General features: G+C 51.6%; 5 protein-coding genes across 5 annotated transcripts; 3 read left to right on the top strand and 2 right to left on the bottom strand.

The window, feature by feature from the left end:
* Positions 1–314: 314 nt before the first annotated feature.
* On the bottom strand, positions 315–2042 carry BBA_02182 (cholinesterase-like protein; the record flags this gene model as incomplete). The annotated part of the gene is made up of 1 exon (XM_008597279.1): positions 315–2042. The coding sequence occupies one exon, from the start codon at positions 2040–2042 to the stop codon at positions 315–317; it is 1728 nt and encodes a 575-aa protein (XP_008595501.1).
* Positions 2043–4737: 2695 nt separating this feature from the next.
* Positions 4738–6270, top strand: BBA_02183 (uncharacterized protein; the record flags this gene model as incomplete). The annotated part of the gene is made up of 1 exon (XM_008597280.1): positions 4738–6270. The coding sequence occupies one exon, from the start codon at positions 4738–4740 to the stop codon at positions 6268–6270; it is 1533 nt and encodes a 510-aa protein (XP_008595502.1).
* A 564-nt stretch (positions 6271–6834) lies between these two features.
* On the bottom strand, positions 6835–8862 carry BBA_02184 (HET domain protein; the record flags this gene model as incomplete). The annotated part of the gene is made up of 2 exons (XM_008597281.1): positions 6835–7937; positions 8007–8862. 2 exons carry the CDS (start codon positions 8860–8862, stop codon positions 6835–6837), a joined length of 1959 nt encoding a protein of 652 aa, XP_008595503.1.
* Positions 8863–11122: 2260 nt separating this feature from the next.
* BBA_02185 (phosphatidylserine decarboxylase-like protein) lies at positions 11123–12319 on the top strand (the record flags this gene model as incomplete). Its single annotated transcript, XM_008597282.1, has 1 exon — positions 11123–12319. One exon carries the CDS (start codon positions 11123–11125, stop codon positions 12317–12319), a length of 1197 nt encoding a protein of 398 aa, XP_008595504.1.
* A 528-nt stretch (positions 12320–12847) lies between these two features.
* On the top strand, positions 12848–14364 carry BBA_02186 (protein kinase domain-containing protein; the record flags this gene model as incomplete). The annotated part of the gene is made up of 2 exons (XM_008597283.1): positions 12848–13376; positions 13454–14364. 2 exons carry the CDS (start codon positions 12848–12850, stop codon positions 14362–14364), a joined length of 1440 nt encoding a protein of 479 aa, XP_008595505.1.
* Between the last annotated feature and the right edge of the window lie 1304 nt (positions 14365–15668).

Here is a 15668-nt window from a genome sequence, read left to right on the forward strand (position 1 = left end):
TGAGGTTTTTGGTTTACAATCCTTCGAGGAGGAAACAAGTTATATACCAACGATCTGACTATTTTATTGCCGTTTTTGGTCACAATCTGCGAGCACATAATCTTCGGGCCGTCGCAACTGAGATGGAGCATGCTTAACCCGACTTCCGGCCTAACCTTTTCCCTTTTTAATGCACCATCTTCTCGACGAAGTCAATAAAATATTAATAAAGACAAGCGATTAGATTAAGTTTACAACGACTTTACCCACGTCTGCCACCCACTTTGCCTTGCGCCGTGATAATTATATATAAACAAGTAAATCAAAAAACTTGTTCAAAAATAGAGCGCTTTCGTATTGTTCTTTAGGAACGCATAACTGTCATCCCTGAAATCGTCCTTGATCCCCCAATTTCCCGACAGCGTAGTCCACACCAGATCCTTGCTCTCCGCCGTCCACTTTGGCCAGACGGCGTACCACGCGTTGCCAACGTTGGGGTCACGATTGTACAAGAAATTCAGATAGTATGTTCTGGTGGAAATCGCAGGTACCCCGATACCTTTAAACAGCATGTTCAAGTCCGCTCCGTGCGGCGTGCCCCAGTACGGCGCCACGCCGTGGGCGATGGAGCTAATGGATGACCAGAGAGGCACATCCGGATGCGATGCCGCCATGCCGTCGAGCGCGAGGCGGCGGGCCAGGGTAAAGACGAAATCGCCCAGAATAGCCGCCATCCTTTTAAACCCGTTGCCGGTCCCATATGTATTTTGATACCACTCGTTGCGGTCCTGTGTCCGAAACGGACTACCATCGGCCGATGCTTCAGGGTAAGTCGCCACAAGACCAGCAGCCTGCTCCCGCGTTGCCCTGCTGAAGAATGTCTCCAAGAGATAGTCTATAAGCTTATCGGTACTGGTGACTTCCCTCTGCGCAAACGCAAAAAGTGTCCCCTCGTCCTCCTGGTCGGTCAGAATGGCGGGAACCGCATAGTATTTGCCTGTTTTGACAAGAACCGTCGGGCTGTCGATCAGCAGCTCGCCATCCGGTCGCGGCAAGTACGAGAGAGCAAGCGATGAGTTGTCGAGAATTCGTGGAACCGAGTTTGCTGCACGATAAAACGTCTCAAACGGGGCTTTTCGCAGACAGTCTAGCCTGGTCGTGGTCGAATACGTGCAGTTGGCCGCGTCGACGACGGCGTCAAAGATGGCCTGCGCCCGCGTCGAATTGACGCGCTCCGTGGGAATCACACTGCCCGAGTTCATGATGGCGCCGCGGAAGAGCGGCTTCCCGCTGTAGTTTGCGTTGCCCCCATACAGCGCCATCTGGTCAAAGACGGAGATGGAACCGGCAGACTGGCCCCAGATGGTCACTCGATCTGGATCGCCGCCAAAGTAGGCGATATTGTCGGCCACCCACTCGAGACCCATGCGCTGGTCTCGAAGCCCAAGGTTCGTGCTGTTGTCTTTTAGTACCTCGTCGCCGCCCAGGAAGCCAAAGCCTCCCACGCGGTAGTTGACGCCGACAAAGATGAACCTTTGGTTCTGCCATCCGGCAAATTTGATAAAGTTTTCAGCGTCGTTGGCATTGGTGGCGCCAAACATGAAGCCGCCTCCAAAGATGTAAAACAGCACAGGCAGTTTGTCATTCGCGCTGGTTCCTGTGGGTCGTTGCACGTTGACGGTGAGACAGTCTTCCCGGCCTTTGATCTGGTCTTCTGGCCACACTTCTGGCGTCGCTGCCTGGCCCAGAAGCGGCGGCAGCAGAACGTCGGTGGTGTTGGGCGGCATCTGAGGACAGCCGGGCGCTGGCTGCGTGGCGTTGAAAACACCTAGCTCGCCGGTGAATCTTTTCGGCGGTCGTAGACGAGAGGCATTGACCGGAGGTTCTGCATAGGGGATGCCATTGAAGCTCTCAACGCCGGTGACTTTTCCAATAATGCTGCCGCCTGGTACTTGAACCGTCACCTCGGAGGGTCTAGGGGCAGCAGCGGCATCTCCCGTAGCTTGAGGTGCTGCGACTGCATAGAATGGGCACACGGCGAGAGCCACAACGGTGAATCTCATGGTGTCGGTTGATCCCCAAGGGAAGTGAGTAGCAGATGAGACGACAGCCGGTTGATTGCACTGGAAGGTTCTGAGTGACGTTACTACTACATTATATATATGAATTGTCTAACGCTTGGAGATGTATTAACGAGAAGATCAATCAGTAATCGACTCGTCACTCTGTATGTTGCAAATCTATGACTCGTCACTCTGTAATCTGTTTGTTGCAAATCTCTTATTCACAGACACGTCCAGCTGTTGTAGAAGAAAAAGGAATTATGGAGGCTTTTTATTCGTGAAACATTTGATTCGTGAGAGACTGTACATGACGTGGTAGTGTTCCGCATCCAGCCATAGCAGTCGTCCGCATCCAGCCGTGGAGCCGATCATGGAGATGCAGGAGGAATGCAACGCCAAGAAATGCTCTATGGTGCGCAGAAACGTCCAATGAGGCGGCAATATCTTTACTGACAGTGCCAAAGTTATCATCTCCTTTCTGCGGTGCAAACCGATCCAGTTCCCACGGGGTGTTTGCTTCAGCTTTCAGCCTTTGCCTCCATCACGTCAGGATCTGGCCCGGCTTTCAAGACATTTCCCGCCGAGACATGTTTTTCCAGCCGCTTTTTGAGAATCAGAGTTTTCTTTCAAATGGCAATAAGATGTTACTGCATGTGGCTAATCAGACACATGAGTTTTGCAGCGGGGCCACCAAAGACAGATCTGATCCAGGATACAACGGCACTGTCTTATTGGGCTGCACCGCTTGCCGGTATGACTTGCTTGGGGGGCTAGGATGGAAATCAGCTACCACCAGTGATTCCGTCTGCGCCCATGACGGCTCAACGGCAGATGCTCCAGAAGTTGTGTTGGGTGCCAATACGCTGATGAATTTGCTCACAAAGGCGATGGCTTCATCAACTACGTGCTAAATGTAACGACTGGGAAATTTCTCAATCGCGTTGGTGAGGGATCAAGGGGCGTCTCCTCCACTGAAACCTGTCAATCAGCAGATCTATTCGTCGTGACCTCGCATCACAATGAGGACCTCCGCACCCTGATGATCTAGTAGACGGCACTGGGGCAGTTCCGTGATAATCCTAAGTCAAGAAACATGCATATACTCTCAATTTCGAGCCATCCATCAGAGCTCTCTTCAGCCCGCCACTGACACCTCATGACCGGCATTTGAACCTGACACTGCACTAGTCCTAGACATGCCCAACGCAGACAAAACACTCCGGGGTGCACTGACTGTAGAGTGTACGTCATTATGTCTGCTCCGAAAGACTGAGAATGATTTCCGTCACGTAAAATGGTTGCAACACTGACCTTTTTGTGGCATATTTGCATGAAATGTCGTCTCGCGTGGGGATGCGACTGCCCAAGGCCGATGCGGTGGAAGAAAGCCGCCCTTGTAAAATCGAGAGACCATGAATTTTTGAAAGCGTTTTTCGACCAACATTTCGTTCCGTCAACTCCCAGTGCCATGTTCAGTGCCGCATGGCCGTCTTATATCGCCTCGGCTCCGGCCAAAATCTCATTGCTTTCATTGGACACGCAGTTCGCAGGCCGCGCAGCGCTCGGTCGCTTAGACCCTGTCCATGAGTCTATAAGTAGTAGTTTGTACTAATAGTGGCGTTCAGCACCAAAGAACAAGTGTGCCTTGAAAGGATAGACCATCTTCGGTTTGCTGCACGAATGTCGCAAAAATGTTATTCTGTAACGCTTGCATGCTGTCATAACAGAGAAACTTTACCTTGTAAGATGGCTTGGGATAGCACAAGACCAGACAATGAGCGTTGACGCATTTGCAGAACAACAGCGTCCCAGTGCCGGGGCGTTTCTGCTTGTCAATTGTACTCTGACGGAAGATGGATCAAGAGAGGTGAATCAGCTCAAAGTAATCCGTAGGTACATTGCAAATACAACGCACGCAGCTGTGCCAGTTTCCGGAGAGGAAGCCAAATCGTTTTTCTCTTGCACGACGAAACACGGCGCGTACACCAGCAAGGGGTGGAAGAAATACATGGCCAATCTACGACCACCAGTGTCATACTACTATTTTAGAACTCATCAAAAATCTATCTCACCAAGTTAAATTAAATGTTTATTTTTCTTTTGTGAATTTGTCCATCAGGTAATGTATAATATCTAAATTCTTTTATACTTTTAGTACTCTCTTAGACGTAGTTATTCGTGTAACTATTCAAGGGTTGCTGATGGCGCACTAGTAGACCGGCAATGTTCCCCCCGGCGGGTAGCTACAGCACTGGGCTGACTGTGCGGATTACGTAGTACTGGTGGCAGCACCATACTCAGTCGGAGCAGATGTGGCCAAGGGCGTGGCATGTGTATATATATAGATAGATGGCATATATAGTACGGCTAGGCAGCGATGTACTGATATAGAGCGGATGTGGCCAAGGACGTGGCATGTATATATATAAATAGACAGAATATGTAGTACAGCTAGGCAGCGATGGACTGATTTAGAGCAAAGGCGGCTGAGAGCATGGCACGTGTATGTATATGCATAGCTGGATAGCATGCATCGTACGGCTAGGCAGCGATATTGCTGTCAATATATAGTCAGACTTGCCTTGCCATGCGCACCTAATCTGACATTTCATAGTTCCATTTCTCCATCACTGGCGGTCTTGTTTGAACAAACCCTAACTTCCCTCTTCATTCGCTAGTCTACCTCTCCGAAAGCATGAGCTCTGAAAAGCCTGCCAGCTACGGCACGAACCACCTCGACCCCCCGGCCCTCCGCATCGCCTCGTCTCCTCTCGGCATGCTCTTTGAGCGGATGGCCCTCATTCCGCTTGCGATATACCTGGCCCAGGCCGGCACCTCGCACCCGCTCGTCGGCCGAATGGCGCTCGTCGGCCGAATGGCGCTCGCCGGGACGATCCCCGCAAGCCTATTCCCGCGGCTGGGCGTGCTCGGCGACATCGCCAGCCTACTACGCAAAGGCGCCACCGACTACTTGGACCGGGCGTCGTCCGTGAGCGAGCTGCACCGCACGGTCCGGGACGCCGGCTGGGGAAGCGTCTTTCCGTGCGCCAACGGTGCGGCCAGCGACATTCTCACGCGACACGCCGTGCGGACAGCGGTCGACATACCCATACCGACAGACTTGGGAGAGCTGGTCCCAAAGTATATCGATCAAGAGATCCAGGCAGCAGAGCAATCCAAAAATCGTGGTGCAGCCGTCATTGCCAGCGAGGTGAAGAGCGCTGTCGAGGATGGTGCAAGAGGGCCCGGGGTGCGCCGGCCGCAGACGCTTTATATCATCGACTGCACTATTGACGAGAAAAGGAGGCAAGCTCACGCCTTTAGAGCGAGCCCCCAGGCCGCCATGTGGGAGACCGTCGTCGAAGCAGCCGTTCTGCTTGCTCTTGTAGGCACAACTGCCATTGTCATTCTTCTGGGCCTTTACGGCACCGCCGCGGCACTCCTCGTCAGCACAATCTTTCGTGTGTCGTGTCTCCTCATCCAGGTCGAGCGGCCCCAGGGTTACCTGACGAGCAACGAGCCCGACCAAAACGACGCCTGCATGCTCGTCGCGATTCACGAAAACGCAAACACGTGGTACCTCTATACCGGCTCTCGCGGGGTCGTGGACTGGCTCCTCAACAAGTCCATGATTAGCAAAGTCACCTCGCGCGGCGGCGGCGACGACACAAATGCAGCGGCGGCAGAGACTACAGCCCTGCTGCTGCATGCCCTCGCCGTGTTGCAGCTTGGCAGCATGACGTACGTCGCCACGCAAAAAGGCTGGGATGCCTTTGGCCTGCTCGCCGTTGTGCTGTGCGCCTCGCTGCTCGACCACGTACTGTACAGCGATGGCCGACTGGCGCAGCGCTGGCTACGCGCCGAGCATGTCACGATGAAGGCGTACGCGTGCCAGTTTAGCGGGCGCGTGCCCATGATTGGTGTCGTACAGACGCGCCGCAAGGGGGCCACCAGCGGCTCGCCGACGAGCTGGATGGACCAGATAATAGCGCCGTCGGAACGCCGTGACGCCTGGCTCAGGAAGCTGCGGCGGTCTGCCTCTGCCTCGTCCGTCACCGCCGAAGCAGCAGCAGGTCAAACGGGACAGCGGCCTTTTTGGGTAGCAGAAGACGGGCAGGCGACGACGGAAGAGGAAAAGAACGACCGAATCTGGGTGCAGAATAATTTTGTCCTGACGCGCGCTGCCGCTGAGGCTATTGACACCCATATGGGCGGGTGCTTATTGTGATGAGAAAACGGGTTGCGAAACGTGAGTCGCTCCCCTTTTCTGTGCCAGGCTGGTGCTGACAAGGAATGGCGGCGTAGATAAAGGGATAAAATAGACATGATGTATTTCATTGGACAGGTTCTATTCTTGCTAGAGAGAAAGGTTACCTGGCAGGAATACAAAATACGCTCATCACACCTTATGTTGGCAGGCACGCCTCGGCTCGCTGACTCAGCCAGGACCCTCATGAGCCGCCACACTTTCTAGATAGCCTATTCTTCTCTTTCTCTCTCCTTCATACACACATTCATCAGGCCTTTTGCTTTAGCTCGTGCCCTGCCGCGTGATTCCGTTGCTCTCGCTCTCTTTGATCCGCCACACTTTAGATTCTTCGCCTGAGGTCTTCCATGCCTACCGAGAACTAAACGGGGTTGCATATATAGACCATGTCCCATAACTCCCTCCTATTCCTTTACTTGCTCCTCTCTCTCTTCTCCCTAACAAATTATCAACATTTATGACACCTGTTGGCAGGAGCCTTGGGCCAGTCCGTAACACAGGCACGGCTTCTTGGCCTACATCTCTTTAATCCTCCGCAACAAAAGGCACGGCTCTGGCCGGCTCCCCTGAAGTCCCACGTAGAAGAAGAAGTTCTTCACCGCGAGTCCCATCTCCACGCTCCACGCTTGTTCGCTGAATCAAGTTAGGCGATATGCAAGAACTGCCTTCGGCAACACTGTCCATGATAATCGACATCTCAAGTGTGTAATTCAAAGGTTTGCCTCGGCTCTGTGATCTCCGTGGGAGCAGCTGGATGCGGATGTTGCCACCAAGAATGACCTGTTCGCTCAAGGCTGGGTCAATGTTTGGCTGGTCTGCTGCTGCATGCTCCGACAAGACATCTTCCCACTTTCGGATGGATGCCATGGCGGTACCGTGTGTCGTTAAGCGGACACTGACGACAAACTTTTGTCGCACAGCTTTAACCTGAAGCTCTATATGGTGCGTATGCAGCATGCCGAGGCGGATTACATACTGTGAAAGAAGAGAAGAAGCTGCAGAGGCTTGTTGTGGGAGAGGCCACAAGCGGTCCCTTTCGCGCGCAGGCTCGTGCCCGAGCAATACTTCAAAAATGCCGAGAATTTCGATACACGACTCGGGGTACTCGAATCGAAGTATAGAACGGATATTACCCCAAGACTGTGTGTCCTGCACATGGCCGTTTCGGATAGTAATGGTTTCTTTGCAGGGTGGTTGCAAAAAGGTTTTGGATGGGTCCAACCAAAAGAAACCATCAGGCAATGTGTCCAACTCTGACAACGTAAAGGATTTACTTATCGTGAGGCGTTCGTGAATAGTAGCCTCGTTTCCCATAGGAGTGTAGATGATGTTCTTGACGATTCTCTGGTAGTCACCATCGCCGTTCCGCCTCAGAGCTATGCCAATTCGGTGTTTGTACGGCGGTTCATCATCAACGTCTCTCGAGTTCAAAAGCAGGAAATATATATTCTTGGGCGAGTCGGCTCTTTCAGCGCCACGAAAGGGTTCAATTTTCCCCAATTGACCTGTAATGCGTAGTCCTCTGTTGGTCATGTAGAAGGAATTCGATGCACTTTGAAAATTGGAAGCATGTTGAAAGCAGCGAATGGATGGCGCTAGAACCGGGCTATATGTTCCGTGGCGGTCGTCTATACAGTCAGAGTTTAGTATACCATTTTGAACCTTGTCTCGCCGTCTCAATCATGTAAGCAACTTACTGCCGAGGGGATTACAAATATAAGTTCCTCCGGCCCAGGCAAATATCGAATCATCGTCGTAATTTCGTATCAACTCGTGTTGAAATCTGGTAAATGCCAATGTCCTTCCTTCGCCATACACCAAAGGCATACTTATACCAAAGATGCCTAGTAAGCAATACGTCTCATCCTCTTCGACAGTTGTTTCGCGTCTGGATGCCCAAGACAGTCTCATTGCAAGTGAGCTGGAACGTGTATTCTCTGGCTCAAAGTTTACCAGCTGACCAGTCCCAATATCACAGGTCCATTCAATCTCCCGTGCCCAGTTCTCACGTGTGCCAATGTGTTTCCAGTCGCAATCAACAAATCTCAGATGATGCGGAGCAACAAGTTCTTGTAGCGTCCAGCCTCTTGTAAACCATCTGGATCTCGCAAGACGACTTCCCAGGTCGTTTCGGTCATACTCGGGACTGGAACCGGTGGGATCGGCAGATGCACCCAGGCATACATCTGCAAGGTGGGCGTAGCAGACGGCAGCATCCCCGTACCATCGAAACATGGCGTTGATAGCCTCTTGCGTATCGCCAGTACTCGTCTTGTCGATGCAGCAAGTGTCCATCCACGCCCACTCCCAGCCGTCTTCTCTCGCGCGGTCACAGAAGCTCGTTAGCTTTGACCAGCCATCCGGCTTGAGCGTTCCGTGCTTGAGCGACAAGAAGGAATTTTTCATATCCTGGTATATGACTTCCTTGACACCCTTGGAGTCGCTCTCGAGCCAGGTATGCGACAGCACAGCATAGGGAGGGAGCGGTGCCTGGTAGCTAGAGTGCTCGTGATGCTCGTACAGCTCGTACGATTTTGTATTGAGGAGTCTCATGGCAGCAAAAGTGGCAAGAGAAAGAATTCAGATAGTTGATTGATGTGAAATTTTCTGCTGTGGCCGAGTAATGCCAAAGACTTTGTCAACGCCTCGAACGCTGCGACAGATTTGCAAGCGTGCGGGTTGATGAGCATGCGAGATTAGGTTGAAATGGTGACCTCGAGACAATAATAGTGACAGTTGGGCCGCCAGATGGCAATGCGTTGCCGCGCGTTCAAGCCTCGGATAACAGGCGGCCGTCATTTTAGGTAGGAGCAAGTCCGACGCATGTGTCCAGGCTGCCTTGTAGTCGGGTAGGGGCTGTGGCACGGCTTCTCTGGCCGCTGTTTCAGCTTTTCAACCAAGATATTACGCGTTCTACTACGAATACAGGGACGTAGGCACTCGTCTGAGGCAAGACTGAAGCACGTTGCACTGGCAGGTCTGGGGAAGAAGGTATCTACAGCACGGACAGCGTTCCTCACTCATGTGCCATCTGTACGCCGATCAAGACCAAGTAAAATAAAGAAAAGCAATCTCCTGGCTCTACGGGCAATATGCATATATGCCTTAACTCTCCGGCGCGTCTCTATATAGAATCGCAGCAACTCGCAAGAGCCCGACGCCGATCGGCTGCGGGGTATGCCGATTGAGGAGTGTGGCGCGCCGGCCGGTGACCATGCCAGTGTGGCACGCCTGCCCGCCTAGCCGATGTTGGTCACGGATAGTTTCATTTTAGGCTGAAGCGGGGTAGTGGGAGGTGCTAGTAATGAAAGCACATGATAGGCCGAGTGCTACTGGGCAATGTAGGTAAACAGTTCCTGCAAAGGTATCTGGCACTCAGCTGATCAGAGCAGAGATGGTAGCAGAGCTTAGCGAGGTCGGGGGATTGGCTGGCACGGCGGGATATTCGCAACGTCATCCTCAACTATTTGCCATCTTTCCACCCAACAACGTCTTGGTCTGCCGATAAAAATGGCGGAGTAAAGAGGCAACAAGGAAAAAGGATCGAATTGACAAGCGGAAAGCTGCTAGGCCACCAGCAATAGCATGCCCGAAAACAGCCACTTGTCCATCAATCAGGCTGAAATGTAACCTCAAACTTTCGCAACAGTTATTAGCTGACGTGCCGATTCCCACATCGGTTTCAGGGTTCAGGGTTCGGATCCACCGCACTTGCAACGGCGACGGCCGATCCACAAGCTAGTTGACGGGGTATTTTAGTTTGAAAGATGTTAGTTGAGATGCCTAGACGGGCAAGTGGAGTGTTACAAGGGTTTATTAGTGCCTCGAAAGAGGAAAGCCGGCTAATACATGGTAGTAAAAGTGTGGCTAGCCAGGCTATGATCCCGACGTATTCATGTATAACGCGGAGCGCGGCGCAGATGCCTTTGGCCCGGACAGCCACAAGGTTGGAGTAACTGAAGAAATGATATAAAGCAACTTGGTGGGCATGAATGTCCACAGTTGTTGCGAGCTGTACGTGAATATGATTGGTCTATGGTTGGATCGGCCACTAGATAGTCAAGTCGTCTCAGATCATGGCTGGCTGAACTTTTTTTTTACTGCAGGAGCCGGCAATTGTCGCAGGCCGAGAAATGCGCAGATTTGATGGAAAAGCTATCAGAGAAATGATGAGCACAAAAAGGAGGAGGAAGGGTTGAGAGCTTCTACCCTTCTTGAACCATGGTGGCTTGCCGTCAGGATATACCCCGCCGATGCCAAGTTGAACAACAGTCTCGGCAGACTATTCCTTTTGCCCGATAAGCAAGCCGACCTTGTTTCTGCGCGCATATGATAGTTAATGCATGACAAAGAGTTTGACGGCTTGCCCCGGCTGAGCCGAGACTATGCAGAGTCCAAGACATGCATAAACACTCTTTTGCCGAGACGTTGACGCAGAAAAACGCAGTGGAGAAATGCAGCACATTGTCCCTTTGGAGGAGGTTATGCAGAGAACTTTTGTATGGAATAGCCACAAACAATAGCGATTGCATTTGTGCGCTGTCATGTCTTGATGCTATTGCATTCGGTCGACCTCTTTGGCAGTTGCTGAAGTCGTTTGCTGCATGACACGTGCCCGCAGATCTGCTGCCGCACTCACTTGCAAGTCATGACAACCCAGTGAGTCTACCGAGGTGAGACACAAGGGTCCGACAAGTATATATATCTCATGTCAGTAACATTGAAAACATGGCTCAAAACACTGTACCGATATCTATCACTGAAAATATTTCGCTTTCGTCAAGTCTGATACTTCCAACCAAGCCCTTTCAAAATGTCGTCTCATCTCACCACCAACATTGCACCTCCCTCTGCCAATACAGAGAGATTCAGCCCCATCATTACCCTGCTCACGGGTTATTTGAAGGCAGTCTGCCCAGGTGAACTGGACAAGGCGGTCAAAACGGCCTGCAGCAAGTTTCCCCATCTTACGCAGCAGCTAAAGATTACCGACGAAGCTTCCTTCTTGTCGTTTGCCAATACCCTTCTCAAATGGACCCCGACCGAGACGCAGGACGGCACCTACATTTACAACATCTTTTGCATCTTTTACTTTGTCTTTGACCAGGGGAAGCTGGGAGAACTCCAAACGCCGATTAGACCTGACCAGGTAGGAAAAGATCTCACGTGCCTCTCATCCTGGATCGTCGTGTACTCGCAGCTCGTCGGCCAATTCATGGATACGCCCGAGTCCATCACCCCCAAATCGCTCGAGACTTTTAAAAACGCGCCACGGTACAGTTATGACGACGCCGTCGTTCCTCCGGGAGGCTGGAGAACTTTTAATGATTTCTTCGCCCGGAAGCTGAAACCAGGCAAAAGGCCCATCGACTCGCAAGGCAACGACAAAGTCGTCGTGTATCCAGCCGACTGCACATATGATAACTCTATAGAGCGTCAGAGTATCGTCACCGTTGGAGGAAATGACTCGGTTACCATAAAGGGCCTTTCATGGACCATCTCATCGCTGCTAGAGGGCAGCGCTAACGCCGAAGATTTCCAAGGCGGTGTTTGGATGCATGCCTATCTGAATACCTACAACTACCATCGTCAGCACGCACCAGTTTCTGGCAAGATTATCGAGGCAAGAAATATCCAAGGCACGGCATATCTCGAGGTGGACGTGGACGGTAACCCGGTGCGACATGTGGAAGGGCCGCACATGCCGGATTCTCCCGGCTACCAGTTTCTGCAGACCAGAGGCGTCGTCGTCATTGACAACCCAGTGTTGGGCAAAGTCGCGGTGCTACCCATTGGCATGGCCATGATTTCATCAGTCAAGCTCGAAGTCAAAGTGGGAGATCAAGTCAAGAAAGGCGACGAGATTTCATACTTTCAGTTTGGGGGGTCTGATATCATCTGCGTGTTTCAGAAAAAGGCAGGCTTGACTCCCGAACACTTTAAGAAATCACCTTCGGAGGAAGGCATCACATACTCCAAGATGGGATCAGTGCTGGCAAAATGTCCCTGAGAGGTTGAAGGTTACCAGACTTTGAACGGCAACATGCAGCGAGTGCACAGAAATATGAGTATTTTCGGCTAGCTATTAGTTGGTACTTGACATTCATGAAGAAAATCATTGAAGGACGTTATCTTGTAGCTCGTAAACTTGTGTAGATGTTATTAAGAGATGTCAAAATTGTCATAAGATTGAGCCAAAACCTGGCGATCAGTGTCAGGGGTCGAGGGTTGAGGCCTGATGATGATTAGCGCTAGATGCTACAGATTATAAGGTTGGGGGAATGTGACGGCCGATACGCCACCATGGAAACAAGCAAAGATTGGATCGTGTAACGCTTAGCCGGGCATGAATGCGCACAGCTTGTTGCGGGTCGTACGACACTGACTCACTGACTACCTACATGGTCAATTGCTCTGCTCTAAAAACGCTTCAACAGCCCCCTCCCTCCTCACCAGTTAATCTCTCTTTTGCTGCTGCACTAGAGTCGAGATTAAGCTGCGCTCCCTCCATCCCTCTTTCACCCCCAAACAAGGAATAATGTCGTCCAACTCGACCCTCGATGACGACTACATTGTCCGATTTGAACTACCGCAGGGTATTGGCGCGACGGAAGACGTAGAGAGATATGCACCCGGCGGATTCCATCCTGTTCACTTGGGCGACACGTTTGATCAAGGGCGCTACAGAGTTGTGCACAAGCTCGGTGCCGGCGGCTTCTCTACCGTTTGGCTGGCGCGAGATGAGACTGAAAAGAAATGGGTGGCTTTGAAGATTATCGATGCGAAGCAATCATCCACATATACCGACGACGACGACAAGAGTTCTCCTGGCCAAACAATGCTGCGCGTTGGCGGAACAGAGCGTGTGGTAGTTCATCACCGACGGTTTTACTTTGACGGTTACAACGGCCGCCATTTATGCCTCGTTCTACCGGTTCTCGGCCCTTCATTGTCTGAGCTGTCGTTTCACTTTCAATACCGACTCACACCGTGCTTTGCTCGGAGAGCTGCACATCAGGCTACGAGAGCCATCGCGGACCTCCACGCACAAGGCCTCTGCCATGGAGGTAAGTTTTGTCCCCTACAACATGCGGATTTCTTTTTTTTTTTTTCTTTTTGGCTGGTTAGCTGATGGAAGAGCTAGATTTCACAACGGGTAATCTTCTTCTTGGAATGGTAGACCTCGACTGCTACGAAGAAAGCGACATTATCGAATTTTTCGGCCAGCCACTGACTGATGGCCTAAAGACCCAGTCTGGCGAAATGATTGGTGTCGAGGCGCCACGATACATTGTTGGAATCATCGATTTCCTATCCGCTCCCCCTCATCTTTTCCGACCAAATGTCAAACTGGTAGACTTTGACCAGTGCTTTCCCACCTCGTCGCCGCCCCAAAAGATGCTCGGCACGCCATACGAGTTTCTCGCTCCCGAAGTCGCAGCGGGCTTGGAGCCCAGTCCCGCGAGTGATGTTTGGGCGCTCGGATGCTGCATACTTCGACTTCGCGACGGAAAGGGCCCTTTCTCGAGCCCCTTTGAAGTCGGCTGCCCCGCAGATGTCTTGAGCTACATTATCCATACGCTAGGCGGAGATGTGCCACGCGAGTGGCAGGAGATCTTGTGGGATGACCGGGGAATGCCTACCAGCGATGCCCGCAAGGGGAAGCCGCTTCTCGAATGGTCAGGCCGCCAAGACTCCCTGCGAGACAGCGTGTACAACATATGGGATGAGCCCAGCAGCCGTGTAATTGAAACCGGTTCTCCCCGTGTGATGAAGCAACATTCTTCGTCTAGGCAAAAGAACGAGCCTTTCCCTTCTGGCTGGTCAAAGATGGTGTGGAATCCAGCGGCCATCAAAGTAGACGGGGTTTATCTCGGCTACTATGACGACGATTGGCCTTTGGTGCTCGCGTCCCTGCCAAAGATTCCTGACCACGAGGCGGCTCTTCTACTTGACCTTTTGACATCCATTTTCGTCTATGATCCCAAAAAGCGACCCACAGCCGAGGAGTTGCTTGAGCACCCTTGGTTTCATCTCGACGGGCTCGAACACTGATGGACAACTTCTTTAGACCCGAGTCCGCTTTCCGGGCAAGAATTGAAGGCTGTAAGTGAGAGAATACGATGATTCATCTAACCCTCAAATCGACCAATGTCTCGGAGATAACATGACACAACGCCTAGATACGGAGTCCGCCAACAACCCAAACGCCGGTGAGCAAATCGAATATAGCCGCGGTCAAAACATAGCTGCTCTTTTTACGACGGCATGTCTGACAAATCCGCATTATACATTCTGCAGCGCAAAGCCGCTTCTATCGTGAAGACTTTCACCGGGCCGAAGGAAATTTATGATGATGGACGGCAGTCCAAGCAAGAAATGGCTACAGCGGCCCATGTCTGCTCGGTGACGGAGGGTAAGCCGCCGTGTAGATGGTCGCTCCATACAGTCTGAATAGAAGAGCAAAAAAAAAAAAGAAAACATAAAAATCGCCCCATTAAAACTATGCAATCTTTTGCGAAGAAAATGCGATTGGCAGCATTAGCGCCCGCCAATCTGGTAGAACCGCTGTTGTGGAGTCTTGGTCGCGTAGTTTGAGAGCGTCTGGCAACCTGGACGCCATCGTTGGACAAGGCCTTTTGCTTCGGAAGCAATATCCGATGGCCCAGGAGAAGGTCACCGCATGACTTGTTCGCTTACTCGGCTGTGGGCTGATTCTGCCTATTATATCCACAAATAGTTTGTACGTCACAGCTAATAAAGTCTGCCTCTCGAGCAGCCTGACAGCCTGATGCCGATATTATTACTGTCGCTGAGGGAGGAGCCAAGAGACCGCTGGCAATCCTTTCATGGCACAACCCTGTACTTGTGGCCGTGAGTTAGCTCTGCCTACGAGGATGTAGTGTGTGTGTGGTTGGCGCTCTTGGTATGCGATTATTGGATAAACTTGATATCGAGCCGCTCGCTCGCTCGAGGTATGTCCGAATGGAGCAGAGGTTGCATGCTTAGCTTAGTGCTTAGCTGGACTGTTGGTGACGTTGACTCTATACGCCATAATACTTGCTCAATTAATTCACGGGCGGCAAGGAAAATAAAGCACCTAATAAGATACCAAAAAATATCTGACTGGTGTTGTTTCTGGTGCTTTCATAGCTGGTAAGTAGTGAGCACTGGCTAACAAGAAGACACGAGACTCCAACTTGAGGCAACACCACCATCAGCTCGTGCCTCCCCCCGTCTCTCGACCCTCTGTCTCCCATGTGACTCTTATATGGACACTACGTATGATATTATTGCCATTTTCTCCGCTTTCGCACATTGCAGCCTGATCAGCTCTTTGCATTATGAAATGTGAGCGG

Source organism: Beauveria bassiana, assembly GCF_000280675.1.
Source record: "Beauveria bassiana ARSEF 2860 unplaced genomic scaffold BBA_S00004, whole genome shotgun sequence".
NCBI classification, from domain to species: domain Eukaryota; kingdom Fungi; phylum Ascomycota; class Sordariomycetes; order Hypocreales; family Cordycipitaceae; genus Beauveria; species Beauveria bassiana.